Source organism: Phragmites australis, chromosome 11 (assembly GCF_958298935.1).
Source record: "Phragmites australis chromosome 11, lpPhrAust1.1, whole genome shotgun sequence".
Classification (NCBI taxonomy): Eukaryota; Viridiplantae; Streptophyta; class Magnoliopsida; order Poales; family Poaceae; genus Phragmites; species Phragmites australis.
In genome coordinates, this window is record NC_084931.1 from 30,389,300 (window position 1) to 30,417,272 (window position 27,973).

Sequence of the window (27,973 nt, forward strand, 5' to 3'; positions counted from 1 at the left end):
GCTACATGTACGAAGAAAGCGGTACGGGCCGTTACGAATCCATTCTTCCACTGTTTCACGCGACTTATAGTCCCAGCACAGCGTGCCCACTCATTGGTGATGCCCCTCCGGGCTACTAGCAGCTTGCTTGCCATCCATGAGACGCCCACGCAACCACAGGTTCATAGGTTCCTTAGTACAGACTTCATTGTGATTTGCTGGTAAACTTACTTGACTTGATGCATAACCTTTTTGTCTAGCTTATACATACTAGGTATCTGATGTGTAGAAGTTGCAAAGCTATCGGAATTTCAGAAAGTAAATAGTTTAGTATTGCTCACCGAGCTTTGTTATTAGTGATGGGCCTAATTAATAGCTGATTAGGATAGAGACGAGGACGTCGAGCGTGGCTAAGTGAGGAGTTTCCTTCATAGCTGTTTCGTACTTGGACACATATGTTTTAGCTTTACCGGGGTTTGCTGGAGCAAAGCCTGTGAACTATTGGCAACCCTTAGTGCAATCAGCTGCAGTGGTGCTGAACATTTTCGTGCATTTAGTATTTTTGGTTCTCCTTGCAACAGCATATCAGAGTAGGCATCTAAATAGTTTGGTTTTGTTTCTCCTTTTCTCTTCTCTGAAATGTGTGTTGAACTCCTTATAGTGTTTGTTATTACATGCAAACGCCATACACTTGTGTTGAGTGCATTTCCACCTGTTGAGAACTCATGTGGCGTAGAACTTTGGGGACTTCATCATTGAAGTTTAGGGATTACATATCAGTAGGAATAGCAAAACACAACCCCTTTGCAAGGCAGTAAACCTGGGCGTTTTTACATCATTTACAAGGGAAATTGCTTCTACAGAGGCCGAGGATGTAGTTCTCGTGTTGGAAGGTACATGACTCTTTTGTTATCACCAAATAAGTGATCTCCCTGCATGTTTCTTAAGCCATTTGTTTTGTTCTGTGCAAGTTCTGCCAAATCTCTGATGTAGTTTGTGTATTACTAAGTTTCATATTTGTTACTGTGTTCTGGTGTGCTCCCTTGGTTGCATGAGAACTGTTTCTTCATTTAAATCCAGAGATTAGAGATGTTGTACAGTAAGAACAGAAAAAAGATAGCCCCTTTGCAGCTGATGTACTTTAGTTGAGGCCAGGAAAGTCTGGGTAGCAAGGCGGTGAACCTTGGTGCATTATATTAACATTTACAAGGAACTTGCTCCCAGTGGGGAAAACAGCAAGATAGTATGCTGTGCTCTTATGTTCAAACAGGGAGGGAGATCACCTTTTTGCTGTGCTCTTATGTTCAAACAGGGAGGGAGATCACTTTTTTGACATCACTGGAGAAGTGAGATCCCTGCTTGTTCCTAAAGCCATTGTTTTGTTCTATGCAAAGTTTTGCCGGAGCTCTAAGGTAGTTTGTGTCTATTGAACCTTGTTATTTGGTGGGTTCATACGGTTGCATATGAGTTGTTTCTTCAATGTGTTAGTTCTATTCTGAACATGTAATGTGGAATGTTATCATATTTCCTCTCCCACGGTCAGGATCGAGTCTTTTTAGTCTTATTTTTTTTTTCTCTTTTCTCCCTATCCTTCTTTATTTTCCTCCTAATCTAATAAATTGGGCAATCCTCTTGCCACCTTTCAAAAAAAATGTTATCATATTTAAGCAAGGATCCTTTGCAGTGCTGAAGCAAATACAGAGGATCTCGATCCCTCACGAGAAGAAAAAGCGAACAAATTCTTCCTCCCTCGATCGCGCTTGGAGCAGCTACCGATCACAAAGCCACCCCCCTGTCGCATCTACAGTGCCGCACAGGGATACAACAGGGATGTGTACTGTTGGACTTGCCCTAAGAATATCTTCAGCAGTTACCTTAAATTTTCATCCTCAAAAATATTATTACAGTATCCTCTATCATTATTATAATATCTCTTATTTTTTTTATCTTCAATAACTACCCTATTTTCTACCTTCTACTACTCTTTTCTTCCCTCCGAATCCATTATCAGCCTCTAAGAACACTGCTGCTACAATATTTTCCTCCATCCGAGCCAACTGTGAGCCACTATAAACAGTACTACTACAGTGATGCATGCTGCTACAGTATCCGACAAAAATAGAGCTCCATACTCTCTCCACAATACTGTAGAAAATATTGTGCGGTACAGTAGCGCCAGATGGAGTATCTGTTGGAGACCGATTTTTAGCGTTACAGTGCTTTGTGGTGTACTGTAGCATTAGCACATCCGTTGCGCCATTCCAACCCATTTTCTACGTGCATCATGTATCCATTGCTCTGTCACAATTCACAGCTCCTACAACGCAGCAATTACTCACAGATAAGCAATGCGGCCTCTCTCACCCCCCACCTCATTCACTGTGGCTCATTACTCCGAGGACGAGACCGGTCACGGGGCTCGATTCAGGCGAGACGCGCTTGCAACTCGCGCACCTCACGATACACCTGCGCTCCTCTTCACGGACCATCCTGCATTTTCACTCACCGCTCCAGAGCGCGTTGACGCGAACAGACAAAGCGCAGCGCGCGTGCATTGGCAACAGTTGGAGTTAGCCCAGGCGCAGTCCGACGAGGTGTCATCAGATGCTATGCTCATGTCCAAACATGGATCAGAACGGGGCCGAAACTTTTTGACTCGTGATTTGTATCTCTAGACTCCTAGCCGGTTTACGCCGCTACGCCATTGCGGAGGCAGCGGTGTTTGTCAGGCACTCAGGCCGGCAGGCACCGGCAGGTCCGCAGGCGCACCGACGCCACGCACCGCACGGCGCGCGCCTCGACTGGCCAACCAACCAACCCGACGCACCGTCGCCATCATCCAAACAGTGAAAGCTTCACTGAGAAAACCTGCAGCGCCGCACGAGCCGGGTCCCCCTCTGACTCGTCGCTTTCCTCTCTCCCGCCTCGTCACCCCCTCAGCACCGCGACGCGGGAAACCGAGCCGGGCAAAGGCGAGCGAGCGCCCTCGCTTTGCCTTCGAGCGAGATGGCGGCCGCCGGCGCGCCCTTCTCCATCCGGTACGGAACGCCCTGCATCCAACCTCTGCTTGCTGTGCGTTGCGCTGGCTCGAGCTCGCGCGGCGGGTGGTGCCTGGTGCTGTGACCTCACCTTGTGCCATTGTTTCGTTTTGTCGCTGCGACGCAGGGAGTACGCGGCGCGGGCGCGGGCGCGGGCGGGGACCGAGGGCGGGAGCTGGCCGTTCGGCGGGGAGGAGGGGGCGCTGCCGCCGATGGAGGTGCAGCGGTTCAGGTGGTGGGCAGACGAGGCTTTGGCGGTGGAGGAGGAGGAGCGGGAAGTGGAAAGGAGGATGGCGGCCAAGCGGCGGAAGCGGTCCGTTGCCGAGCTCTTCGCCGCCGTACCGCGAGTGGCCGGAGGCCAGCGGGATTGGGGCAGGAGAAGGCTTCAGGCGAAGCAGAGAGAGAAGGGGAAGCTAGTGCTCGGGGTCGGGGTGAAGGCGAGCAAGGGATTCGAGCAGAAGAAGGTCGCGACCGGGATCGATGTGAGAAAAAAAGTATACTTTTTTTGGTCTGGTTTTCTTGGTCAGCTAAGTAGTGCATTGCATTATCTAAAAAAAGTAATTCATTGCATTTTGCCTTTCTTGGGATGCGTCTGTGTTGGAGACAGTAGAACGTCTAGATGTGGCAAATTTTTTCCGCTTCTCATTCACAGGTAAGTACGGGGCTGCCGGAGGTGTCCATGTTTATGCATAAGTGGATCTTATCATTGAGCTAAAGCTTACCATTTTGAGAGTTCATAGTATGTTAGTAGCTGATTGTTTACGGTATTCACCAGAGAGGTGACTGTGCAAGCAGTACAAAGTGCTTCTGCGAACTAAGCTCGTAATGAGGGTTTACAGTTAATAGTTTGCTCTAGATTTATCTTGAATGTGTTCGTTTATCTGGATCTATATGCATAAGGACTCTTGTGTTCATCCATTCTTGATTTTGGTCACTTGCCCAGAATCTACTTACATTATATAGTAGGTATATCCAATGACATAAGAATACACTCCAAGGGTACAATTGATCAATGTAGCAATCAGTTATTATTAAAAGTTTAAACTTATTGACTGTTTCAAAAATTGTCATAAGCTGCGTAAGGTGTGAGAAAAATCCCCAGCAGTTTTTAGCTGTAGAATTTCTGGTCAGTTGTCTTGTTTCCCTTTAATTTTCAACTGCTGTGACTACTGGCCTCTTATGTCTTATCACACTTATCAATCTTAATTTCTAGTGGTTTGAGATAGGCTGTTTTATTCAAAGCTATTTTCTTGTTGTTTATTTCTATGTGTTATTCTGTATACAAGTCTGCAATAGAATGGTTTACTTACTATTTGGATGCAGCACTTGTGACTGTGAATGCTTTACTGTCAACAAAATGATTTTAGCTATATTATTCCAATGTAGCACAGCTATATACTGCATAAAATGGTGAAAGTGATTGAAGCATTCCACTTTGTTGATAAGTTTAATACCTTGAAGGACAATAAGGAGCAGAATATGTCTATTAAACCTTTTGACATATACTTTAAGAGAGGTGATCTGTATTTTTTTTTCAGGAGACAAGCCACGGGGTAAAAGCCGCCTCAATTAGCATTTCCCAGCTGTTTCAAGATTCCATAATAAAGAGGAAGCTCAAGAAATCTCTTAGCAAGAAAAAGAGAATTCAAGGTGTCTCACTTTTACTGGACAAAAAGAGCAAAAAGGGAAACAAAAGGTCGGTTTTGGACAGCCAGAAGAAGGCTATAACAAACAGTGTTCAAGCTCAAAGCATTCTTAAGAAGCAGTCAAAAGCAGGGTTCAGCACATTACTGAATAACACAGATGTTAGGTGTAAATTTAATCCTTCTTGCAAACCAAAGCATGTTACCTTTTCCGATGATGGATGGACCGCGCCTCTACCTGAAGATAATACGGAGCAACCACAATTGGTACAAACATCCCAGCAACCCTCTCACGAATGTCACGATCACCACAATACAGATGAGCCACAGTTGGTTTATCAACAAGCAGATGCTATATCAGTGGCTGTTGATGAGGATACCAGCTCGTTATCTGAAATTGTAGTACCAACTGGTGTTTGCCGTACTGTTCCACTTGCCAAACCAAAAGATAGGACTATACTGGGCAATTCAGTGGATCTGAATCATCGCATTGGAATCTCTAATAGAAGTAACTGTTTGAACTCCATTGGTTTGGCATGCTTATCTAATAAGGTGCCCACTCAAAACTTCGATGGTGTGGACTCTCATCTGGCCGATAACGAATGCTTAAATCTTGATGTTGAGTGTCTTGTAGAAGAAAACCAGATGATACCACAACGATCTTCTAATCTTGTTAGTTTGGCAGTCAAGGCAATATCAGGTGATATTAATAGGAGTCCATTGTCACAACCTTCCAGTTCTTGTTTAAATGATAGGAGCAGAAGCATGCTGCAGGGGAGGCTTGTTGCTAATTGCCACTTTGACAAAGTTCGTGCTAAGCTTCTTAGAACTTGTAATGGCGTGGTGAACAGCATAAGCTCCTCAACAGGATCAAACAAATCAGCAGATGCGCAAGCTGCGGATTGCGTATCTGCATGCAGGAACACATACTTCAGTGATAACTATGTCGGGCTTCCTCTTAATTCACGTGGTGAATTTATCAAGGTTCATCCTGGTGGCACCCCTAATTCTATCGACATTTTTAAGAGGCAGTGTTTGGGGGAGAATTCTTCGTGTCCTTCAGCTCTTCCAACTTTTTTCACTCCTAGGACCTGCACGGATCATGTCAATTTGAGAACCAACCATCACGTGCCACAAATTTATACAGCAGATCAGTTTGTATTTCACCCAGATCCTCATTATGCTCCCACAGCGCCAACAGCATATGGGATGGATTTCAGACAGTTGTCAAGTTCTGAAAGAATGAAAACTCATAACTATCCAATTCTGAGCAACAGGTATCCATGCAACAACCAACAAGAGTTTTCAGTGGAATATTTTTGCACTGGATGCATGGGGCATCATAATCCACAGCAGAAGCTACTTGGGATGCAAAGCTGCTATTTAAGCCTGAATTGTGAGCAAAACACCCAACCCACTGACGAAACAACTATGCGCCTTATGGGCAAAACAGTTACTCTTGGAACCAGTGGCATACAATGCAGAGGTCTGAATAATGAAACTCCATGTTCCAGTAAACAAAGCCTAGCTGAAGATCATTCCTTTCAGGGAGCGTGTACAAAAGCTTTTCCTCGGTTGTTTCAAGGAGGGCTGGTTGATCCCTCTTCTGCATTTAGGATTTCAGACAGTGAGAGACAACCATCTGAAAAGCCATCATATTTTTCTTTTGTTCCAGCAGCTGAGCTAAGGTCTGGGCTTGATACCGATAGTTTCAGAACAAGTGGTCACAACCAGCAACCTGAACTAGCAGCACCAAATAATCTGTATGTCCAACCAGTGAGCTGTTGCAATAAAGGTGGGCTAGGGCATCAGCAGCCATTTATGGCAAATCAAGTTCAGAGTAGCGCTGAAGACATGCTGTTTGGTTCTATGCACTGCAGACAGTCTCAAAGTGCTGCAGCAGTGTCATCTTTTAATAGAATGAACAGCGCCAGAAACTTTGTGGAAAAAAGTCCGGCACCATATCATTCCAGTTGTCTTACCCAACAGCTTAGCAACATGACACAGAGGACACCAATATCCTCTTTTCCGTCAGGTTATGCTGTTCAAAGTACTCCTGGTTTAACAACTCAAACAAAGTTTACCTCCCTCCCACCATTGCCCCCTTCAGTGATCTCTTCCCATTGTCGCAGTGCTGACTATGCGCAGCCTCATGGATCTAGTCCTACCTTTTTCCCATCAATTCCCCTGCCCTATCCAATGAACAAATCTAATGCTCCTGGCGATGCAATCTTCAAAGATGAGAGCATGAAATGGAGTTCGATAGGATCAAAGCTTGAGGGATTCAAACATATGAAGAGAAGCTGCAAAAGACCAGCAGAAAAGGATGATGTGTTCTTGACATTACCAAAGAAACATTGCATAGCAGTTCAGAAGGACCTAAGTCTGTTTCCAATCCCAGAAAAGGGGCTGGAATTCTGTGGACCCGGACCAAATGCACGGCTTCTTGATATGCCTGTTGGCTTCGGCAGCGAACCTGAAGCGGATCTTCGACTCGGAAACAAAGATGCACATTCCACATGGTCAGATCCTGTCAACATGGTGAGACCTGTTAAGTTGAAATCTGGAGCAAGGCATGTACTTCAGCCAAGTGCTAGCAGCATGGGGCAAGAAAACTCAGGGCCCGTTCATTCAGTTACACGATTTGCAGCGGAGAATGATGCTTGTACAGTGTGCACATCTAAGACGCGAGACACAGAAATCTACAAATTCTAACCAGTCCTGGTTGTAAGTGAAAGTACCTGTATTCCTTTTTTAGGTAATGCACGATCCCTATTTTTTGCATTTAGGCCTTGTTGTTCTGAATTTATCCAGATGCTCTATTTTTTGCATAAAAGTACCTCTAAAATTTGAATTTTACATCTATTTTAGCAATTATGCAATAGTTAATTATGTTATTATTATTATTGTTATTTCTATACTATTAATTATTATTGTTACTATTTAAAATGTTTGTTATGTATTTAAATTCAGTAAAATTCGAATAATAGCATAGAAAATATTGAAAATTTTGTAGTAATCCGATTTAGCAACATGATGCAACTTTACTAGTAGTAATACTTGTGTTATTTAAATACGTAGATGACTGGTATTACAAATAAGAAGTTTGTTGAGCTTAGTGCAGATGGTCACAACTATCTCACTTAGACGTTAGATGTTCGGATTGTACTTAGGGTAAAAAGGCTTTGCGCTGCTATTGGTTTTGGAATAAGTAGTGCAATGGTTATCATAGAGGATGAGAATGATCAGCCACTTTATTTTCTTCACCACCATCTCCCCTACTTTGAAGGATGGGTACATAGCAATAATCAATGCTAAGGTACTATGAGACACACTACAGAAGCGTTTTGAGTGTCTTAAATACACCATCAAGCCTCTTGCAGAGCAAGATTAGGCCCGGCTCTGTTTCTGTGACTACAAGCATGTCAGAGAGTATAATTTCACATTGTATCATATTTGCACACTTTTGTGTCTCTGTGGGAAAAATATTACAGAAGAGGAAAAAGTTGAGAAGACTCTCTCCACTTTCTACTCGAATGCGGCAGAATCCGTACGCAATCACCGTCAATCAAAATACAAGAAGTATTCTAAACTGATTTACATGTTGCAGCTTCATGAAGTTCATGACGAATTCATAAACAAGAACTTCTAATCCCAGCTGCAGGGAAAGAGGAGTGACCTAGAAGCACATCACTGCTCTTTCAAAGCACGTAAGAGCGGCAATAAGAAACGAGGGAAGGGAGGAAGAAAAGTGGTGGCAAACAGCATCAAGCCTGGTAATGATAATGGCAAGACAAAGAAAGAAGTTAAACCATCTGGTGAGCAAAACTAGACATGCTATAAGTGCGGTGTTTAGGGCTATTAGTCTCGAATCTGCAAAGCATTAAAGTATGTTGTGAAAACATACCAGAAGAAGAAGTAGCCAGAAGCACACCTCACCATTACAGTGGGGATGTAGGTGGACAATGTAGCCACAGTTGAAAGAGAAGCACCTCACATGGAGGTTGATGATGCTCCCACATTGACAGTAAAAGACTTTCCAATAAAGGATGCAGAAGTCTACTTTACCCTCCCCCACTGCCATAGAAGATTCCATGAAGGATTATGTGAAAAAGAAAGCCATTAAAGACGAAGTGATCGGATATTTTACAGACTCTATCTAGAATTAGAGTAATTAGCTATTTATTTAGTTGCTGAATTTAATATGATTGAATTAATAAATGTAAGCTCTAGAAGAGCAAGCTTTGCTACAAATAGTATTTTTTTTATATTTAATAAAGCATTTAATCTTGTTGCTACTTCCTCGCATGTAATGATTGAATGCTTTATTTATAGAATATGTGTGACGTTCGTATGGAAAAAATATATATTATGAATAGTGAAACCATAAACACCATCTTAAGAGAAAATGTGTATTTTTGGTATTAGAAATAACTAGAAAAGTGACGACTGTCATTTATAGTGATAAGTGCGTAGTAGTTTATGAAAGAACCACAGTCATACTATCTATGAAAACTACTTTGTATATTGAAAAAGCATTGTTGTACCATAATCTATAAGAAATATCTTAAGTTTTAAAGATATTCGCACTAACAATTTTTATTTAGAAACTGATGTAGAAGATAGTAGGGAGCACCTGCTCATCACTAAGCGTGATAGTGAAGAGAGAATACTATAAAAACTTTCGTCTATGAGTAGTGGCTTGTACTCCAAAGCATTTGAAGTGTTCATTATCTTGAAAACTGTATTTCATAGTGCAAACTTATTCTCCATATGAAATGATAGATTATATCACCCTGTTCTTAGAATGATAAGGAACATAATTACTACTCATAATGTTATGAGATAAATGTAAAAAAATTTATGAATCATGAAGATTTTGTACGCCCTGCATGTGCTACTGAGAAATTAATAATAAGATTATCTATCTTGAAGGTACAAGATGAAATCCATGCATTCAGGATCGAATCCAAGGGGATATTTACGGTCTCATTCAGCTGCTATCTGGCCCGTTCTGATACTTTATGGTATTAATAGATGCATCCTCGATGTGATCGCATGTATGTCTATTATCTACTCGTAACCACGCGTTTGCAAAGTTGATGTCGCAGATCATGCAAATTAGGAATAATTTTTTAGACCATTGAGTGATATCTATTAGAATGGAAATGTTGGAGAATTTACTTCTAAAGCGTTCGATGATTATTGTAATAGTATGGTAATTAAAGTTGAACATTCTATATCGTACGTCCACACTCATAATGGACTAGCCAAAGCACTGATAAAAAAATAAAATTTATTATTAAACCTTTGTTGTAGCACTGTAATTTATCTGCTATATGTTGCGGACATACAGTCTTACATGTGGCAGTTTTCATTAATTATAGACTATCCTCCTATACAATCTATTCACCTATGCAAATAGCACGAGAGGTAATTTCGAAAATTTCCTATTTATGCAAATTTGGATGTATGGTTTAGGTGTCAATATCGTCGTCACAGCGAATCGCTATGGGACCTTTCTGAAAATTGGAATATATGTCGGTTATAAGACTACATCCATAATCCAATATTTAGAACCAACAACTAGAAATCTATATACGATCTACTTCGCTGATTGTATTTTTTTAAAAATAGTTTTTCGTCATTAGGGGAAGAAAATATACCCTTAGATGAAAAATATCAGAAAATTATTTAGTAGGCCAAAGGAATTGCGTCTCATGATCTTCACACTAGTGAAGCAAATGATGAAGTACAAAAAATTATCGATTTGTAGTAATTATCAAACGATCTGCATGATCATTTTGTGATATGAAGAGCGTGACTAAGTCACATATGCCTGCACGCAATGCATTGGAGAGGATCGAAGTACCAAAAGAAGGCATCCCTCATCTTGTCTTAGGCGCTCCAAACAATAATAAAAGGACAAGAAATTCGGTTCCTCAAGTCCTAAATAGCCGGAGAAGTCTGGCGAAAGTGGGGAATGAAAGCTTACCACAACTGATCATAAAAATACCCTAAAGAAAAAAAGAAGGGAAGCCAGTTGAGACCTTGTGATGGTATTGAACCTAACGAAGTAGGCATATTAGATTTGAATCTTCCCACGTAGGAAGAAATCAGCGAAAATACACGTACTGAAATTGATGCTGGTAAACTAAAGGACATTACTCATACAGTAAGAAATAATGAAAAGCAAGATATAGAAGCACCTAAAAGTACAACTCATGATGAAATAGTAATAAACTATGTGAATTCAAGGGAATCATGAAAGAGAGCAGCCACAATAGTTGACATATATTTTGCAAATAAAATTAACACAGTAATAGATCATAACACTGAGCCTGCATCGCTCATCAAATGTAGAATGAGGTTAGATTAGGAGGACTAACATAAGGTAATAACAACTGAACTTTTGTCTCTGAATAAAAGAGATGTTTTTGGGCCAGTATACCGCACACCTTTTCACATCAAACTAGTAGGATATTAGTGAGTTTTTGTTCGTAAGAGGAATGAAAGCAATGAAATTGTGAGGTACAAAGCACGAATTGCACAAGGTTTCACTTAACGATCATGCGTTGATTATGAAGAAACATATTCTCCGATCATAGGTGGTATTACCTTTATATATTTGATCTTAATGGCAGTCAAACTAGAGTTAAAAATGAAATTGATGGATGTTATGACCGTATATATTTATGGGAACCTTGATTCGAATATTTATATAAAGATATTTGAAGGAATGTCATTGCCGAATCAGGATAAAATAAATAGACATTTTTATAGCGTACAATTGAACAAGTCGCTATATGGGTTGAAACAGTCAGGTAGAATATGGTACAATTGTTTGAGTGAATTTCTCGAAAAACGAGGCTACACAAATAGCATGGATTGTCCTTTTGTATTTATAAGAAGGTCCCAGGATGGATTTTGCATAAATCTGTATATGTAGATGATTTGAATATCATTGGTACAGAAGAAGAAATAGAGGAAGCAAGCTCGTACTTGAAGTCTAAATTTGAAATGATAGATTTGGATAAAACTAAGTTTTGCTTAGGGCTACAGCTACAACATATAACAAATGAAATTTTCGTACATCGATCAAACTACACTCAGAAGGTGTTATAGCGGTTTGGTTTTAAAAAATCATTTCTCGCTAAAACCCCTATGGTTGGAAGGTCATCAAGAAGATCAAGATCCCTATAGACCTAGAGAAGAGAAGAGAAAGTATTGGGATCGGAATTCTCATACTTAAGTGCAATACGTGCGCTAATATATCTTGCTAATTGCACTATACTAGACATAGTATTTGCAGTGAACCTATTTGCACGATATAGTGCAGAACCTACTAAAAGGTATTAGAATGGTGTGAAGGATATTCTACATTACTTGCAAGGTAGCAATAACCTTGGTTTGTACTATAGAAAGAATCATGACCAAAGTCTGGTTGGATACGTAGATGTTAGGTATCTGTTAGACCCGTATATAGTAAAATCACAGACTGTCTATATTTTTCTATTTGGTGAAACTGTAATATTCTAGAAATCGTCAAAGCAAAGTCTTGTAACCATTTCGACGAACTACTCGAAAATAATAACTTTATTTAAAATCACACGGGAATGTGCTTAGCTTAGAAGAGTGGTCAATCACATCCAGCAGTTATTTGCTTTGAACACTACTAACACTCCTACCATTATCTATGAAGATAATGCTGCATGTGTTACACAAGTACAATCAAAATATGTAAAAGGCAACCTAGCAAAGTATAGTAACCCCAAAGTTCTTTTATGCTCATGAATTGTATAAAATGGATGAAATAAAGGTAATGCATATTAAATCATGTGATAATCTTATAAATTTATTCACTAAGTCTCTCCTTGCATCTAGTTTTGAGAGATGTGTCCATAGTATTGGAATAATGAGCCTTGGAGAGTTAAATATTTTAGGGAAAGAATTTTCACATAATACCGATACGAATGATTAAACCTTAGTCAAAAGATTAATTACTCAAAGTTAATCATGAAGGTTATGTAAAGTATTTAAGTGGATTGTACTCTTTTTTAAAAAATAGTTTTCCTAAAGTTTCTTGTGATAAGGTTTTTAATGAGACAATTTATGTGATCATATTGCGAGCTATGTACTTTTTCCATCAATTTTTCTCAATGGGTTTTTAGGAGTTTTGATGAGACATGTACTTCGTGATAAGTGTCTGAGGGAAGTGTTAGAAAATATGGAGTTTTATAACTGAATATGGACCTATCTCAATCTCTCGAAAGATTTGATTCTATTTTTTATAGGGGTTTTGGCATATAAATACAGGGGCGAAACCATGTTATAGAACACAGATGAATAAAAAAAATTCTTTATATTGTATCTTTATTATATAATTATTTTGATGAGAGATCTCTAAACTACACCAAATGATTCCTCAAATGAAATCACGCGGCGGTGAGCAAATCTGAGATGGCAAAAGGATTTGTATGGGCTAGCCCGTTCAAGCACGGGCCCAACCAACCATCCCAAAGGGCCGTGAACACGCCCCTTAGCCCAGGTGCACGGACTTGACCGATACAGGGAGCAAAGTACCGTGACTGGACTGGATTGATTACTGACGTTACGACTGTACGCTGTCGATTTCTGGCAGAATCATGATGAGCAGGTCTCGAATGTCCCCAAAAGTGAGTGCTACTACTGTATGAGTTAGTGATCTTTCCATTAAGACTAGTTAAGTGTTGTTGGGTCGTAACTTAGATATAATCAATTATAAATTTAAAGTTCGGGGATAGAAATGTACAGTAAAAGTATTATCGAATAAATACGTTAAGAGTAATACCGTAGTTTAATTTTATATAGAATAAAAAGGAAAAAGAAATTATTCGCTTATTTTTCTTTTAATTTTTTTAATTTATTTTTATTAGTAAAACTAGTCACGTATCCGTACCGTTAACGAGATGGCGAGGATGAGGATGGATAAAAAAAATAAGTAAATTATTCAAATTTTAATATTTTTTATTAGACGGGAGGAGAGTATAAAAAGATGTGATAAATGAACCAACTTTGTATTTTATATAGTAGAAGAGATGAGTATGTTTGAAAGCCCAATTATACATGGGTGCCAAGATAATTAAACACTGTGAAAGCATATATAAATTACATTCAGAAGCAAACGTGTCGTCTATATTAGTATATATTAAAGTAGAACGAGTATCTGGCCAGCTAGGGCGTCCACGTTGGCTGAATCGTTTCGCTCCGTCCGATCCAAGATCGTGTGGCCCTGCTGCCGAAATATTCCAAAATAACTGCGTCTCGAAGGCTCGAAAACCTCGGAACCCGTATTGTTGTCCTCGCCTTGTCTCGCCCCATTCACTTGCCTTTCTTTTCTCCTTTCCGTTGCAACCGGCCGTCGACTCCTCGACTTCTCCCCGTCGTGCCTCCACTGTCTGCCACCCTATGGTGGCCGCCATCCCTGATCTGCGCTACCCTTCTTGGTGCCGCGTGGGCAGACGTGACGGCTGCTGCCTCCATCTCCCCACACAAGTCCGCCACCTCTGCCTCTCCTCTCATCCCTCGAATTTGTCACTTCGGCGTGGTGTCGCCCTCCTCTCACCGTGGCCCCATGCCTACTCGCGCGACCGACGATAAGAAACAAACTTGAGGAGGTCGATTTGGCAGGAGGAACGGCGAGCGGGCTTGGCAAGTGGTGGAGGAGCTCGCTGTGGTCTCGGATAGATCTGCGCTAGGTTTAGGACTGGGAGAAGGAGAGCGAAGGCTGCTACTGTGCTTGGCGAGAAACAAGTGAGAGAGCACATCGCAGAGTAAGAAGGCCGGGAGGGGATATGAGAGAAAAGAGATAACAGAGAGTCTTTGATTGAATTGTGTCTAGGCTCCAGGAATATATCTATGTTGTCCAACGATTCAGTGGGTTTGCCTCAAAATACCACTCCTTTTCCCCATTTTTATAAATTCAAAAGGTGAACTTCTAGAGCTCCAAAATCCATGCCAATTTTTGTGCTTGAAGAGCAATTAGCGACGAACCCATTTTAACAGCTTTCAACTCAATAACCCTTACATATTTTACACGTCATACATTATTTGTACCTGCTAATTTATTTGAAGTATATTAGATCTTCCAGTGGTTGTCTAAAAGATCACATATTATATGCAATTAAGCATATTGACACAAAAAGGGATACATTAATATGCTGACAACCTGCAAGTCTGATGGTTTCTTTTTTCTTTTCTTTTTTCTTTTTTGGTGATCTAGGTTATGAGTGATAACATATCATTCTCCATATCAAATTTTAATGTTGGTCATGTGCTCCTATTAGTCCATCCCCCATGTCGGCATTATATTTGGAGAATGATATGGTCGAAGTTGAAGTGGAACTATTTCTTATCCACATGGGAAGTCTCACAATTGTTGGCGAAATTAGAATCATTGTGCAGTGGGTCCCATCATGTACCAAAACTTTTTATTCTACGGCTTTTTCCCCAAAGAAATGTTGGCATATTTGATTGTTTTTTTTTACGCCGGCATATCTGATTGTTGAAAATGAAGCAGAACAGAAAGGTGAAAGCAGAGTATCATTTAGCTAAGATGACAGATATTGGTAGTTTCCTGGGCGTACTTGATATTCTCAATATGGATGGTTCCACATACATACAAAATATGAGTTTTAACAAAAAAAAAAAACAATTGTTATCTGGAATACTTTCTTTTGCATTCATTGTTTGAACCAAGCAAAATTTTGTTTCCTTATTTCTAGTCCAATATTAAATGTCATTGCAGGTTGAAGGTTGTGCCTTATATGTTTGTTTTCAGCTTCTATAGTGGGGTGGATGTTTCCTTTTGTACTTGATCTTTAGACATGAAGTTCGATAGTCTTTTCTGGGACAAAAGAAATGGTTCAACTTCATGGGGTCATGTCTCAAGTAAGAAATCATAAGTGAAGCAAATTTGGATAACATATGTCTTCGTACTTCACAACAAAAGTGACTATTCATTTTCCTATTTCCCTACAAGAAACTGAGCAACATTGGTCCAGTGGTCCTATTAGCACATTGTTCATATCAGCATTAAAGCATTTCAGTTAATTGTTTCAAAATATAGATGTTTAACTTGGCAAATTATATTGTAAGGTGCTCCTTATGTTCGCAATGATAATTCATTTCCAATGACATTGTGGAGAAGCATCACCTTAGATGCAGCTTAGAATTTATACTTTCTATTTATTGGTTATTTATTTTGGTTTAACAATGCTCTCATCATAGCCTTCTGAAATGTTTACCCATGGCTGACTTTTTATGCTGATAATTTTCAATTAGTGCTGGTCTAGTAATACTTAATAGATCAAGAGAGAGGGAGACTGAGTCCACAACCTATTGCTCTTTATGGTTGTTAGTTTGGAAACGACCTGATGGTCCAAGATGATTGTGAATCTTGTTTTCCATAGGTGTATATATAAGGATCTTTCTTCAGGAATTCTAATATTCTAATGTTGTGTTGTTCTTAGGACCACTAAATGACAATAGAATATTATTGGAATGTAGCCACTTCAGCCAAGATTGCATCGATGCCCTAAAAGGTATGTAAGCTTGCCATGTTGTGCTAGTGTTCTTCATAATATTACTACACAGAGTAGTGTTCCACAAATACTTCACAGAGAAGAAATATATAGGTAGAGATATCTATATTTGTGACCTTTTTAATTAATTAGCTAACACTTGCTGATACCTTTTCGTGTGCTGCTGCCACTCTCTCTTGACATGCCATTATATGATTTATATTGAAATCAAATATCTTGCTATAAACAAGCTCTATCGGTGGGACGCACAACATCTTTTCACTCGGCTCATAGCCCGTTTTCACCGAATTCTGCCTGGATCCTCCAATGTGGGAGGGGAAAAAAGACAAACAGGACACAACTAAAAAACAGAAACTGCTTCAAAACCCTACTCCTACTCCTACTCCCTGCATGCACAGATCCTATTTCTTTTCCCCGGTCCAATCAAACACGATGCCCCCACACCATATTTTATTTAATAAAGTACTATTTTTATCTTTGAATATTTTTCTACTTCACACTACAAGCCTTCACATATTGCCAAGCATCATTTTACAAACAAAATACATACTAAACACCAAACCAAAATATTACCGATCAAAATATTTTCACCGCACGCAGGGCACGCGCAAGCCACTAGTATGTTATTATACGCCCAAGGTTCGTAATGCTTATGTTGCTGACACCACGCCCACACAATGTCGGATCTATCGCAATTCACAAAAAAGAACCGAAGCGTATAAGCTAGCTCATGGCCGCTTGCTCAGTTGCTCCGGCACGATCCGTGTAACTAGAGCCGCGCGAGAGTCCGGATGTCCACCGGGTGGACGTCGGACGACAGCTTGGCGATGTACGTCCTCTGGCCGACAAGGATGTTGGCCGCCTCCGTCGGGTGGAAGGCGTCCCAGAAGAGGTACTCGTGCCGGTTGGCGCACGGCGTCTGGAACGGCAGGCACGTCACCTGCCCGTTGTTCCTCCCCACCCCGCAGCATCCTTTGTTCGTCACCTTCAAACCTGAAAAGAGTTTTGAACTGGTCAGTATATGATACTCGAGAGGAAATATAAACATGACGTGCCAAACATTAAAGGTAGCTATAGAGCTTTTTTGTTAAGAATGGATGATGATTTAATAATAGACTATACAATCGATGAATTACATTTATATAGTCCTGTAGTCTACATGTAGCATACATGAAAGCATCCAACCTGTTTGGACCATGTTGCATATCGACTACATGAATACAACATGTGATCTTGTACGTTTCACTTCGTTCTAATATAATAATAAACATGTGATGTTGTATCATCACACAATAAAAAAGCCAGATTTTTGCATTATATAAAAAATGAAACTCAACAGAGTACGCTGTACGCATAGGCCGGAACTGTGTTTCCATTATTGGAAAAAAAAAACTGCACGCTAGTTAAGAGGGCTTGATTGATTCTACCGTGGGCTCCAGGGGTCTTGAGGATGTCGTCGAAGATGCCGTAGATGTTGATGTAGGTGAAGTGCGCGCCGGGCAGCGAGTTGAACTGGTCGACCAGGCCGACGAGCCTCTGGTTGAAGATCCGTACGGCGCTGTTGATGCGCTCGACGCACGTCACGCCGTTGGCGCTCTGCGCCGCCAGCTCGTTGGGGCTGCACCCCACCTGCCCCACGCCGATCAGCGCCACCTTCCTCGCCCCGTAGTTGTACATCACCCGCAGGAGCCGGGAGTACTGCGCGATGAGCACGTCGGCGTACTGCTGCGGGGTGTAGCGGCTGCCGGTGTTGTAGAAGGCCGGCATGAAGTAGTTGTTGAGGTAGTCGTTGCTGCCCATGCCGACGGAGAAGATGCACTTGCTCAGGTGCGCCGCGGCGGAGTCCTCGTCGCCGAGGATGCTGATCAGCTCCTGCACGGCCGACTGGTAGTTCTGTATCTGACCGCTGAAAGTGATACGCCCACCCTGCCATTTACACCACGTATTATACGTGCGTGGACGTTGAATCGAGAGTACGTACGTCAAGCTAGCGGGCGCCCATAGTAACTAGGAATTTACGATGCGTACCAACTGCTGGCCAGTCTCTTCGCGGATGCCGGCGGCGGCGGAGGCGAAGTTGACGCCGGTGAGGAGCTGCTGGCTGCTTGCACCGGCGAACGGGGGGATGAAGCTGTCGAAGCCCAGAAGCCTAGCTGCACGATAGTAGCATGTACGTGAGAATGGGCATGGCCCAGCAGCCTGGTTAGGTCACGTTGTGATCGGTGGGTGCTCATGCAGCCCCCCTCTCATCTAAAATTGTCACTGAATAGGGATGGTAAACAGTAAATGAATAGTAACCATGCATACACCGCTCGATTTGGATCTAGCTTCGTCCCTGCCAGCAGCGAGCTTACTTACTGATGACATCGATGGTGGTGAGGCCGTTGCTGAACCGTCCGGAGGGGCCACCGGCGAAGTCGATCCCGTAGGGCGGGTAGTCCGCCCGCGCCATCGACGCGATGACGTTGTTGTTGCCGTTGTCGACGAGCGAGTCCCCGAACACGAAGTAGCACGGCACCTGCGGCGCCGCCACGGCCGGCCGCGACGCGGCGACCAGAGCCAAGAACACCACCAACGGTCGCCATGCGCGCCGCCCCATTTCTCTCTTGATAACGAGAGCGTGCATGTCAGTCCTTACCGCGCGACGAGATCGATCGACTGCGACACATGACAACCCGCAAAGGATGTTGGTTTTATACTGCCGGATCCTGGATTGGATTGGACAGGGTGGAGACTAGTTGGGCTTTTTCTCCCTGTTAGGTCCGAGATGTGGGCCCGTATTTAATTCCACGCGGCTGGCTGGTACAATGCACGGGCCGGGTAGCTTCGCAAGCGTAAGAACCAGTTTGACAGGGCTCCCGAGTAAAATTAGTTGGAATTTTGTTAAATATTAGATGTTGAGAGCTAAAAATCGGCTTCTTCTAATTCACTTTTCTCACATAATCATTTACTTAGAAAATTTACTCTAAAAAGTTATAAAAAATTAAAGAATTATTTTTTCAAAAAATCATTTACCTCGTAAAATTTGAAGCAGAAAAAACTTTAACTAACAGACTCTATCAAGGAGATGACGCAACGAGGGAAATGGAAACAGTCACTTCTAACAAACAGACTCTATCAAGGAGACGGCGGAATGAGGGAAATGGAAACAGTCACTTCTGGCCATACGATCAGATCTCGCTAGCAGCTGAGGCATCGAATCGAAACCATGTGAACGCGATGCCGGTACTTGCATGTTACATTGGGGTCTGATGTGAACGCATGCACCAAATGCTCGCGTACCGTAAACCGCACTGACCAATTATTGGGATGTGTAGAATTTGTCGTGTACGTAGATGGTACGTGCGTGCGTACGTACATTGAGTACAGGCAGGGTTACAGTGGTTACGACTTTCGAGCAGAGCCGAACTGCAGAAGTACAACTTCTTTCCCATTGCACTGAATGCGCCTTGTTGTACCACAGCGACGGACGCAGTAGGTAGCAGCATTGGCTTCACTGAAACCCGCCGACATTTCGCACTGTTCATTTACCGGATATCTCATCTTTCCCATGCGCGGCCGCGCTTAATTTGTAATACCTCGTTCTAGAGATCTCATCTACCTTTCTGTATTAGTTTTTGATTAAATAGTCGATACAAATATTATAATATTTATGGTATTATAGTCATATATCGTACATAAAAATATTAGGATATAGAGTAACAGAGAATTTCAAATCGTACGATATATTACAAACTTAGCCTACTGACTCTCAAAAGCACAGCAAAACAATAATCTAAAGCCATATGTAGCTAAGGTGCGAATGCGACAACTAATCTACTCCTCATCCACACATTTATCTCTAGCGAAGTTTGTATCTGCTTCCTCATCTGAATAATAACTAGAATGAGTATGAAAGGTACTTCACAAGTGTTATACTATTTAAATGTGTTGATAGATATATAAAGGATATCTCAAAGACAAAGTTTTAAGGTGTAGTTTAAATCTTAAAACAGTTTTATGTGGTGTAGTTTAAATCGTAAAATAGTTTTATATATATATTTATATTCTCTACTAATAGCTTTGAAAATAGGGTAAATAAGGTAACAAGTATATCTGAGGGGTTTCGATTTTAGGAGGGGCTACATCTTACTTTGTAGTTTCTATAATTATATCTGGTATACCTCTAGTATCACATAGCTCCTGACGGATTTAGCGAGCAAGCTCATCCCACGAACATCTAGTCCACACACTCACTCAAAATACACACGCCCTGAGTCTAACCAAGTGAGGTCATTACTTTGCGTGTCTATGACCGTGGACATGACTATCTGAATAAATTTACACTCTACAGATGTTGTACACTATACCCACGTGATATACTCACCCTCCAACTATTGCAAGCGAATGAGCGAATCATATTGGGACACTTCAATCACCTTCCATCGCCGGAGCATACTACATGACATACCAAGTGCTATAGGTCTCTTACTGGGTGCACTCCCCCACTGACTATCGTGGTGTGGCTGGGTTGGTGAACATCGCTGTGAGTACCTATCAGACAGTTGGGATTCTCGTTGCTTACCCAGCTCTCCTAGTAGGATGCCTAGCTTGGTCAGGAGGAAGAAAAACCGAGTCATGTCCATGCAAGATGTATGGTAGCACTGGGGTGGCTCAACATAACGACATAATGATCAGGACTTATACGACCAGGGTAGACATCTTCAGTTGACAATGAATACCACAAAGGTAACTCAAGCCACTATGAGCATTCTCGATCGAAGGACTACTCTACTTGCCCCTGTCAAAACCGTTTTCACCCATTTTACACACCACCCATCATATCCCGTGTGGCATAAAGGATTTCACAACACCAAAGATTCCTGGCATATGAGTTGACTTGATTAAACAGTGAAGCGATATCTCCGAAGAGATATATTACACTAGCGACATCTTCGAAGATAATGTATTCCATCATAAGAATGTTTGATATCACAGCGTCATCCGACGTTAATATAGATAATGATAGGTAGATCATAGGGTAATATGTATTTTTGATAGGACATTTAAGACATAATAATTGTTTGATAGGATGTAACTACTGCACGTAGTTGAAAATAGCACAATACGTAGCACATGCGATGATAAGTCATGTTTTAAGTTGATCAATTAAATTATTGCAAAACATAGACTCAAAATGATCAAGAAGATAGGACTTGCCTTCTCTGAAGTATTCTTATAAACCTTGGTCGAAGTCGGGGTCCTCTGGGTTTTTCACGAAATCTTCCGGTTCTGCAGACACGATTACGATTAACAACGGCCTATACTAGAGAAGAATCAAATAACACCAAATAAACACCAAATATCACACTATAATAGAAAGATAGATATCTTATTTAGATGAATTTAGGCAAAAAAAACCATCAAAATCAGAGTCAGAACGAAGATGTTATGACACTCAGAAGATTTAAAATTAAATTGAGAAATTATAAAATAATACTATTCATAGGTGAGGCCCATAGGTGGGACCCACTGAACAGTAATGTGGGGATATTGTACATTGAAGTGGAGCCCACTTAACAGTGCCCTTTGGGCCCACTGGACATTGCTAGGGTGGACTGGGCCGACTAGACTGGATTGGGCATCAGTCTCTAGGCTACTCGGGTTAATGGGCTGATGTAAGAGGCCGGTTGGTTAGCGGGCTGAGTGGGGTAGGCTGGCTCAAGGAGGAAGTAGGCTCGGCCATTAGGCTGCACAGGAAGGCTGTCCCGTCACAGCTGAGCTGGAGGCTGGCCCAACCGGATAGGCCACGTGACACGATGAGCCACTCGGACGGCGCGCGCTGCTAGTGGGTCCAAGCGGAGCGGAGTGGACAACACACTGGTGATGAGGGTCCACAATGGAGCTTCACCGGGAAATGCCTGAGAGGGGGAGGATGGGTCTATACGCAACTAGAGACTGCCGTCGAGGAACCCTATGGGATGATGGACTCGACCAGGGGTACCTCAGCATCGGCCGAGCACCAGAGTGAGCCTAGCTAGACGGCGGAGAAGACAGCAGCTGTTGGTGAATTAGGAACCGGGGGTCCCCGAATCCCGAGGCTAGGCCAGCAATCCGCCACATGGCGCCATCCCGCGGAGTCTCCTCCGCAAGATAAAAAAGATTAAGTCCCGGGAGAGGGCGCTCGGGGCCACAGTCGGTGGTCCCTAAGTACCCCAGTTCCCCGATGATCCATGAAGTCTAAGTTCCAGGAGAGGGCGCTCGGGGCCACAGTCAGTGGTCCCCAAGTACCCCAGTTCCCCGATGATCCACGAAGTCTAAGTGCCGGGAAGAAAGTGCTCGGGAAGGTGTACGGTGACCCCCGAGCACCCGAGTCCCCCGACGACCAGGAAGCTAAGTACCGGGAAAAGTGTGCCCGGGGCCGCGAGCGGTGGCTCCCTGGGCGCCCAAGTATCCCGAGGACCCACTGAAGGAAGTTCCGGGAGAGAGTGCTCGGGGCTGTGTGCAGCAGCCCCCGAGCACTCGGTCCCCCGAGGATCCGTACAAGTGTGCCCGGGAGAGAGTGCTCGGGGAGGTGAACAGTACCCCCGAGCACTCGGTTCCTCGAGAATCAAGAAAGGGCATTCTCGGGAGAGAGTGCTCGGGGAGGTGTATAGTGACCCCCCGAGCACTCGGTTCCCCGACGACCCAGAGAACCCCCTGACAGTGGCCCCCGAGGGGCCCCACCGATGAGGTGTCAGCCAGTCAAAGGCCTAAGGCCGCATTTAAAGAGCTCGCGTGGCCTGTCACCTCCAACTGCTCCCGTCATGCTCGGTGTCAGTTCCTGCCATATTCTGGCAGAAGGGCATGGGGTCATTGAATGCACGGGTCCCATCCCGTGCCATCCGGCCCGTCTCAGGATAACGTCGTAAGGGCCGAGGCGTTCCATCTGCCGCGCTGTTGTGGCAGGGGAACAAGACAGGGCGGGCACGCCGGGCCGCTCTGCGGCTGCCCGGTGGGCCCTCTCCACGGCACCCGTTGCCAGTGCATTTATGGTGACGGACGACCGGGTGTGGGACGTATTTTCCACCCCCGGTCACTTCGCCCAGAGGTAATGATGACGCCCTTTCCATTTATGGTGTCTCAGAACTCGTGCCCCCCTCCCGTTCGGGGCACGCTGCTGCCGACGGGTATATAAAGCAGCCGGCGGCACAGAAGAAGAAGAGGGTGGGAAAAAAGAAAAGAAAGAAGAAAAGAGGAAACAATTGCTCACAAGTAGAGAAGAGAAGATCGAGAGCACCCAAAGCCGGCGGCTACACACAGACTGAAGAACAAGGAGCCCCAGGCTCTAAGATAGATAAACATTCTTGTAACTAGCAACATCCTTGAGAGACTTTCTCAGGGCATTTATAGTATCCATACCGGAGTAGGGTGTTACGCCCCCGTGCGGCCCGAACCTGTCCAAATGCCGGTGCATTTACTCCGTTCCGTATTAGATCATTCCACCCCCACCGGCCATCGCATTCATACCCATTTATTTCTTTGGCGAACATATTCAGGATCATCCCCCCGGCCGAATCTCTAAAAAGGGGTCCCTCAGGATCCCTGCGATAGGAGTTAATCCTCCGACAGCAGCGGTGCACGAAAATCACACAGCATCTCCCCTGCACAGCGCGCTCCCACCCACACAGCAAAAGGGCCTAACGCCCTTAGGTCCTTGGCACAAAGGCTGGTGTCGGAGTATTGAGTAAGGGGGCTGTCGGGAGTACTGAGTAAGGGGACGTCCTAGCTAACGGACCCCACGAGAGATATGCCGATCAATGGGGGATATTTTCTAAACCCTGGCCCATCGCGTGAGCAGATCCAAGCTCGCATGACTAGTGTAAGGCTTGCGTTACCAGCCTCCTTGGGATATTATAAGATCCCGTGACCAGCCCTTACTGGTCGTGGGGCCGGTCCTTACTGAACCCATCCAATTGCATTTATACCTATCTACTTAAGTGTTTTCCTTCCCTAGGCACCCTATCCAGTGAACAAAGTCATGACCGATGTAGTTGGGCACTGCCCCATCCCGTAGCATTAAATGCTATGGATGGGGCCTGCAGAACGACCAAGCAAGTGGACGGTTTTGCAGGTAGACTCGGGGCCGCAGAGACAGGATGGCTTGGCAGACGATCTTATGGCGCACGTCGATAGGACAGGCCGGGCGGCCAGGGGAGGCAGGTTTGGAGGCGTTCCATGGTTGGGACAGACAATCAAAGCTCTCAGGGTAAGTTGCTCTCACCTGGTTCTCTAGATATGATCCAAGAGTAGAATATTTAGTTAGGCATGGGTCTGCTACTCGGGACCCACTTGTAAGTTCTCCTTATCTCTGGTATATAAAGAGATGAGGATCTAGTTTTGTAAAGAAAGATGGGTAACCGATTCACAAGCACTCATAACAAAATACACATAATGTAGAGCTGTTATCATTCAGGAGGCATGAACCTTGATAACCCTGGTATTCTTGAGTTCAACACACACACACCGACAAATGCACACATTAAGCGTTGTTCACACGCCCTTCAACCGGTACACCACAGAATCATTATTAGGGATTAACCCTCGACAGCTGGCTCATCGCAAAAGGAGGATGTGCGCGCTGACGGCGAGAAGCTCGCCACCACGGCGTGCTTGGCCAATGGACAAAGGTATGGGTGTAATCGGATCGGATATGAACGGGTATCGCTGAACTTATATCCTATCTCATATTTTTCATTGGAATCGAAGCCGCACATGGATGGTGTCGGATAGAGATACGAATGCGAATAGTCTCGGTCACAAACACGAATTGATATGCATCGAATATGTGAGGAGTCAGATGCAGACAATATCAGTCACGAATATTTATTCGGATATTGAGTAAAAGCAACAACCATATATATCACATATGTTATGATTGTTCGACCATTCTATGTATCAAAAACTCAACTACATTAGAGGTCTAACAAACAAATCAATAATATACTCCTATGAAGAGAGTTATGTTAGAGCGAAATCAGAGCAGTTATAAGTGCCCAATATATTGGCTAAAGCTTCGACTAATTATTTGAACATATTAATAACTTTAAATGGAAAAGGTATCAACTACAAACTTGTAGATCTTATCGACAACTACAAATTTCATATAAAGGTATTTGTTGAGAGCTACAAGTTTTAGAAGATAAACTCAGATCCAATTTTATTCTCGAATATTTGATATCTGATGGATACCTTTATATGAAATACGATCGGTTTGGATGATCGAGCTGGTGGGAAAAATCCGATCCATTTTCACACCTAGCCAAAGGCCCCATCTATCCTAGCCTGCTACAGAGGAGGAGGGAGAGAGGACATGGAGGCTCACCGAGCTCAGGGACGATGAAAGGTGATCGGCCGTGAGGGGGTGCAAGTGGCGACGAGGCGGGTAGCACGGCGAGCTTGCTCTCGTATCCCCATGCTTCTCTTGAATCCATGTGCCCCTCTGTCGCTCCTTCGTGCCCCTGGTGACGAGTTGGTGACGATGACTAGCAGAGCAAGGTGGAGGTGTGTTTGTGATGGTTGGTCGATGGCGATGATGAAGAAAATGTGCGGCAACGACGGATTTGGGGGGAATGGGAAAAGATAAAGAGGGGAGGGTAGGCTTCACCTTACAAGGAGAGGGGAGGGAACATAGAGGCGGCGACTCGGTGTACAGGGTGGCGGCGCCTACCAGAAATCACGTAGGTGTGCATGGCAGTGCGGCCACCGGCCAACCGCGCACGGCGGCCAACAAAGTCATGCTTGCGCTGAGAGCATAGAGGGGGGGAGAGGGGGCACGAAAGTCGTCGGCTCATTAATGTGGGAGATGATGGTGCGTCCTTAAACTAGCATGACGGCGAGCTGGAGGAGAGGGAAGGGGCTAGAAGGCAGGACCCGTGTGGCGGTGAGTGAGAGTACGAGCGCGGAGGGAGTGTGGCATCAGATGGCCGGGGAATGGGCTGAGCTTGCGCGCCGGTCGGGGAATGGGCTACAGTCTGCACGCGTGGGGAAGGAGAGCGGGCCGAGTGGCCGTGCTAGCCGGGCTGCACAAGGAGGAGAGAGAGAGAGAGAGAGAGAGAGAGAGAGAGAGAGAGAGAGAGAGATGGCCCGAGAAGAGAAAGGAATTGGCCCGGGAAAGAAAAGAAAAGGAGAAGGTTTTGGAATTAAATTGAAATGGGAAAAATTAAATTTGGATTTGGAAATGGATTTAGATTTGGTATAAATTCAAATAAGAATATTTGAATTGTGATTTGGATTTGAAGCTCTGTCTTTGGAAGAGGATTTGAATTCAATTTGAATTTGAGCTGAAAAGAATCTACGAGTAGAATTGAATTTGAGAGATATTCAAATTCAAATCTCCAATTAAAAAACCATAAAAATAAATAAACAAAAATGCATATGATTCAAATATTGCAAGAGTTAATTTAGAATTATATTTTGGTGCACTTTAAAATATTTAGCCAAAATAATATATTTGAATATATACATACGAGTGTATATATATTCAAATATATATTTGTTTGATTTTATGTTGTTTTAAAATAATTAGATTTAAATAAAATAGTGAATTTTGTTATAATCTATATGCTAAAACCCAGGATGTTACATAGTTAGAATGAGTTTGGGCCAGAATTTGCTCCAATATAAGAAAAGAAACGTATTTAGTTGTCCATACCTAATTCTAGACTAGTTTAGCAGATGTAAATATATGTCTTTAGTCTGATCTGGAGTGAAATTTGATTCGTGTTTGACTCCGTAACCTAGCCCGGTATATACTTGTCCACCGAGCATCTGCTCATGCAGATGAACTCACTTATCCGTGTCATAAAATTATTTTCATACGAACAATCAATCACAATATCAACTCTGACTTCCGCTCATGCTTCTACTTATAGACTAAAATTCAGTTAATCAAATAGAAACTCAACTCAATTTAACTAAATATATACAACCAACTAAATATTTTTTAATAAATATAACTGTGTTTAACCTACGTATATAGTCCACGAGGAAAAGACCCGTGCATGCTACCAATCACAACTTATCGCCTCAATTATCAGCGCGCGCCATCGCCCGTCCGGCTGACAGACTGGAAGCGGCGCTTGGAAGCGTTGGAAAAGGTAGCGACGAAACAGGAAGAGATCGAGCTGCCACCCTGCCATGGCCGGGCCCGACGCAGGACACTCCACGCACATGCGGCCGCGCGGTTGCCGAATCTGATCGCCACCGTCGCGTAGCCCCCCCCCCCCACCCCCCACGACATGCGGCGCGCGCGAGTTCAATGCGCCGCCCTGGTAGAAACTGCCTTTTGGTCCGGTTCCGCTGGAGTAATGCCCCAACAAAGCTGCTGTCCGAGTAACCGATGGCAACGAGCCCAGTTTGACAGCAAGTAAGCCGTGCGCTTCCAGCCTCTGACTACTGTGGCTTCTGTTCTTGCGCTGGAGTGGTGATTAAATGATGAGGTGCGCCACTGCACCGTGTGTTTTGAAGCGACGGTAGTACTGCAATACGGTTTAAAATTCGAGAAGAAGCAGTGGTAGTACTTGATCGCTGCTGTGTGCAAACGCGTAGGCCTTGGTTCCATATGAAACCTGAACGTACCCATCACCACCACGATTTTTTATATTCCAATATTTACAAAAGTATATGTTTATTTTAAAATACTGCAGATTTAGCTATCTAGTTATCACCCTTCTAACAGACCAGAGCTTAGAAAAAATAAAAATGCCACCCT

The 27,973-nt window shown here is 43.3% G+C and overlaps 2 protein-coding genes across 4 annotated transcripts; one reads left to right on the top strand and one right to left on the bottom strand.

Annotated features, from left to right (window-relative positions):
- Positions 1-2,634: 2,634 nt before the first annotated feature.
- Positions 2,635-8,392, top strand: LOC133885822 (uncharacterized). 3 transcript variants are annotated; one of them, XM_062325574.1, is made up of 4 exons: positions 2,635-3,017; positions 3,145-3,511; positions 4,556-7,418; positions 8,319-8,392. In XM_062325574.1, the coding sequence occupies exons 1-3, from the start codon at positions 2,986-2,988 to the stop codon at positions 7,373-7,375; spliced, it is 3,219 nt and encodes a 1,072-aa protein (XP_062181558.1). In that variant the 5' UTR covers positions 2,635-2,985; the 3' UTR covers positions 7,376-7,418; positions 8,319-8,392. The 3 variants fall into 3 exon arrangements, with proteins under 3 accessions (XP_062181558.1, XP_062181557.1, XP_062181559.1); XM_062325573.1 differs by lacking the exon at positions 8,319-8,392 and having other exon boundaries at positions 4,556-7,544; XM_062325575.1 differs by lacking the exon at positions 8,319-8,392 and having other exon boundaries at positions 2,638-3,017; positions 3,145-3,499; positions 4,556-7,544.
- An 8,434-nt stretch (positions 8,393-16,826) lies between these two features.
- LOC133884250 (GDSL esterase/lipase At5g45670-like) lies at positions 16,827-18,896 on the bottom strand. Its single transcript, XM_062323604.1, has 4 exons — positions 18,601-18,896; positions 18,271-18,395; positions 17,670-18,168; positions 16,827-17,235 (listed from the first exon to the last, which is right to left on the bottom strand). Exons 1-4 carry the CDS (start codon positions 18,866-18,868, stop codon positions 17,012-17,014), a joined length of 1,116 nt encoding a protein of 371 aa, XP_062179588.1. The 5' UTR covers positions 18,869-18,896; the 3' UTR covers positions 16,827-17,011.
- Positions 18,897-27,973: the final 9,077 nt, after the last annotated feature.